At 40.6% G+C, this 4,427-nt stretch overlaps 1 protein-coding gene across 1 annotated transcript; it reads right to left on the bottom strand.

Moving 5' to 3' along the window:
• Nucleotides 1–2,126: 2,126 nt before the first annotated feature.
• Nucleotides 2,127–4,427, bottom strand: LOC118477718 (cholinesterase 1-like). The gene is made up of 2 exons (XM_035969901.1): nucleotides 4,391–4,427; nucleotides 2,127–3,643 (listed from the first exon to the last, which is right to left on the bottom strand). Exons 1-2 carry the CDS (start codon nucleotides 4,425–4,427, stop codon nucleotides 2,127–2,129), a joined length of 1,554 nt encoding a protein of 517 aa, XP_035825794.1.

Below are 4,427 nucleotides of genomic sequence, written 5' to 3'. Positions count from 1 at the left end.
TTCCATCTGTAGTGGGCACCCTGTATTAGGCAACTGAGTTGCCGGATCGGCCCATCCTATGCGTAGTTGGAACCCAGTATAAAATCAAAAAGATAAGGATACTGAACACTTTTTCTCACACGCGGGGCCCGTGTCTACTCACCCGCGTGACGTATCGAGTGACGCTATATGTAATGCCAGCCGCAACAGATCTATAAGCATTTATTTTACCTGTAGTGCAATGCTAAAGCAACTCCGTATATGGTATAAAACACGTTTCTTTATAATATTATTATAAGTTCGCTTTTAAGCACAAGGGGGCTATCCCGAAAAATGCTGTTTTGAGAAAATCGAAGGTAACGTCTGTGCCCCTTGTCCAGTTTCTTTAAAAGACAAGAAAACTTTTCTCTATAACCAAACAAATATACACACCAATGAAACCAAACTTCTCCTATAGGTAGGTCAATGCCCACTTTTGGTGTAGGTCATGATTACTGGAAACCCCCGAAATCTGGGTTAGCCCGCTTGTCCTTAAAAGCGACCATAAATCTAAATAGAATACTACAAATCTCTGTCACGCAAAAAAATGGGATTGTTCCCAACACTTCTCGCTTTTCACACACACTCATTGCGTATACGTTCTTACGTCACAGCTCATCAATGACACATTAGAATGTCAAAACTGGTTGCAAAAAAAAATAATTTAATAGTGAACACCTTTTTGCACTAATGATTCTCAAAGCATACGCTCAAAAGCATAATATCTTGCTTACAAAAGAAATGACAGACTTACTTTTAAAGCCTTACTTTTTCAGGTGTAAACTGTTCAGAATTCGTAGATACGCCCTGCTGGGATTTTTAAATTAGTATTTATTTAAAAATGTTCTAGAAAACAGTTAACTGGTGTTTACCAAAATATATTGATGCTAGTCATTCTGCAAAAACTGGAGAGTTCGCATTCGATAGTCCAGGAATTGACAATGAGTTGTGCCACGAGTAATTTTTTTTAAACGCACTATAGTGTATGCCTTCCTGCAGAAATGAAGATTTACCCAAATACTGCAAACCTCTAACATGTGTGTGCGTGTAAGTGTGCGTGTATGTATGTGTGTGTGTGTGTGTGTGTGTGTGTATGTGTGTGTGTGTGTGTGTGTATGTGTGTGTGTGTGTTTTGTTGTGTAGTATGTGTACCCATAGATCAGGAAGAGGCGTCCAATAGAGTAAAATAGTCAAGCATGTGGAAACCACTGGATCTATATGGCGCCAGAGAACAATTGTTGGAGAATATTTGAGTTATGTACACCGACAGCAGAAGTTTAATAATAACAAATGAAAGCAACACAAAACTATTCAAAGTAACATTGGGAGTACAGCAGGAACGCCTTATATCTCCCCTCCTTTTCATAAAAATGTATATGAACAAAAAAGGATGAAAAACGCAGACCGAACTCCCCCAAAAAGCCTAAACAAGCCGCTGTTTTCAGACAATCAACAAAGCCTCCAAAGCCACACCCCCGAATTTAACAAAAGTTGTTAAAATTTTGACATGAAAATAAGCACATCAAAAGCAAAGGTAATGAAAATTGGCCAAGAACAAAGTTCCCGGAATATTCCTATCGATATCACACACCCTCGTATCTAAGCCTGATGCCATTATGAATACGAAGATAAGGCTTATCACTTTAACATTAATATAAACTTTTTGCCACCTGTGCCAGGCCAGGACATTGAGTAAAACTCACGATAGTAAGGTCACTGCTTGTGAGGTGAAATGTTCCTGAAAAACCTTAAACTTCACAAGAAGACACAGGTAGAGAAATAAAGATGTAAGAGCAACTGTTGACACGGAGTCCTGTCTGCCTAGTATTTTTTTATGTTTAATAGAAAATAAAATGGTTTGCAGCCTATTACGAATATCACTTAGTCAGCCAGCCTCGAAAGCCAATAACACCTTTTACTGAAGCTGCAATGGCACAGAGTCAGGCCAAGCAAAAAATAGATTGGATGAGTCAAGCCAGCCCTAATATGACTGAGGAGAACAGAAGAAAACTGATGCCAATTAGTTCGCTACACTGAAAAAACAACAACCAAAAAGCAAAAACTATAACTACAGAAGTATTTATTTCATATTGAGAATCTAAAATTTTCTACCCAACAATGGGGGTAATAGAGTTTGAGCTGGGTCCCTGAAGACTATCGAGAACTTTGCGATAAAAATCAGTAGCTACCCTTGGGGAATACAACCGTTTCGCCTCGGAAGCAGAATTGATGAGCAGGTAGTTCGGGGCTCCTGATCTGTATTGGTTCCACGTTGCTTGGGCATTAGGAATTGTTGACGTAGGGCTCCCTGTCTTGGCAAAGTTGGTCCACCTTCCTATTATTTCTAGAGATACCAGACGGTCGTTAAGAGTAGGTATCCCATTGCCTTTATCGGTGATCAATTTTATTTGTGCGTCAAACCAGAATATCATCTCTTGCCCGTGTAGAGCTGACATCCATTGTGGCGCTTTGCTGAAGCTTGGTCTGTAGTTGAACTGGTACAAGTAATGTTTCTTTTCTGGAGCTTTGCTAACAACTTTTTCCAATTCCGTAACCATTGGAGCTCCAAAAACAAAATAATCGACACCGTCCAGTGTTCCTCTCTGTATGGCGTCAGTGGTTGTCTTACCTGTGAGAAATGTTGCCTCCATCGCCTCAAGTATCTTTTCCCGGTCGATATCAGTAAACTGTGCCAGCTGACCTCTCCAAATCTGTTTTGCCACCTCTCTTGTGACTGGTTGTGGACCAGCTAAAGCCGGAATTATTCCTCCAAATTCATCACTATTAAACCCCCTCAGAGTATCTACGTGGCTGAATTGTCCTCTAGACAACAAGGCAGTTGGCTTGTCTGGCAGAAAACCAAAAGTTGTTTCTACTCTAGGAACATTGATGAGGGTTGCTTGTACGGCTCCAGTGATTCCAAGGGATGCCTTGAGCAACGTATTTGCATCTACTTTTTGCAAGCAGGACAAAAGTGCAGATGAATTATTTAAGTCATTGCAGTTAACGGCATTGCTTATCAATCGGGCAACAATGCGATGGGTCATTCGATTTCCTGGATATTCGACTGCCCAAGGCGAAAGTGCGGAACCGCTTTCCATGATCGCCCTGTGGAACAGACCTTTGGCAAGCGGTGACAGAGTGAGGAGAGAGACGCTAGCTGACCCAGCACTTTGTCCAACAATAGTGACCTGATTTGGGTCACCTCCAAAAGACGCAATGTTATTTTTCACCCACTTCAGAGCGGCGACCTGATCCAACATCCCATAGTTTCCAGGCATAATGTCATTTTCTGTTGACAGGAATCCGAAAAGATCAAGCCTGTAGTTAATGGTCACAAATACAACTCCTTTAGATGCGACGTAGGAAGCATCATAGGATGAGCCTGACCCAGAATTGTACCCTCCTCCGTGGATAAACACCATGACGGGCAATGGAGCGCTGCTGGTTCTCTTAGTCGGCGTGTACACATTAAGGTACAGACAGTCCTCGCTGTTAGGAGCGTTTGGATCTCTGAATACATCATTTGCGGCCACTCGCTGCAGACACTCGTCCCCAAACACCAGGGCGTCTCTGACACCAGTCCATTTGTCCGGAGAAGCAGGTGCTTTAAAGCGGAGTGGTCCTGAAATTGAAAAATAAATCACATTAACGTCTACATCATAACTTACTTACTTACTCTCTCTCTATATCGTCAGGCACATAAGGCGGAGAACAGTTGACGCCACGCTAGTCTGTCCCTGGACAGGTCCTCCAATTTCAGCAAATCCGGGCCCTGAGTGCTTGCCTCATCCCTTATTTTGTCTCTATAACTTCTAGAGGCACAACCTCGTTTTCATTTTCCAGTTTGTTTCCAATACCATGTCTGATGGACAATTTTGTCTTCAGCTTTCTAAGAAAATGTCCTAGATATCTCCACCTTCTCATTTTTATGGTTGGGTTGATATTTTCAATTCCAGCTCTTTCTAACACTTCATTATTTGCAATAAATTCCTTTTTATTAATACATTTTTTTATAAACATTTAATTTTGTTAGGAAGCTTTTTAATTTTCGTTGAATTGTTTTGTTTGTTTTCCATATCTCTGAACCATACGTCAATACATCCAAAATATTGCTATTATATATTTTTAATTTCTTCTTCAATGAAATGATTTTTGGCTTCCATATAGTTTTTAATTTCTCAAAAGCGATCCATGTATTTCTACGTCTTTGGTGGACGACATCAGGACAGTCTGCAGTTTTGGATATAATACTGCCACGGTATTTGAATTTACTCCTTACCGCAAGGGATTCTCCATAAAGATTGATGGGTGTGGTTTCTGATGATAGTCGTAGTACTTCTGTTTTAGATACATTTATTATAAAGCCAACTTTTCTTACAGCTTTTGTCAGTTCTTCTGTTTTTCAT

Source organism: Aplysia californica, unplaced genomic scaffold (assembly GCF_000002075.1).
Source record: "Aplysia californica isolate F4 #8 unplaced genomic scaffold, AplCal3.0 scaffold00193, whole genome shotgun sequence".
In the NCBI taxonomy this organism is placed as follows: domain Eukaryota; kingdom Metazoa; phylum Mollusca; class Gastropoda; order Aplysiida; family Aplysiidae; genus Aplysia; species Aplysia californica.
This window is presented reverse-complemented; position numbering and strand designations above follow the sequence as displayed.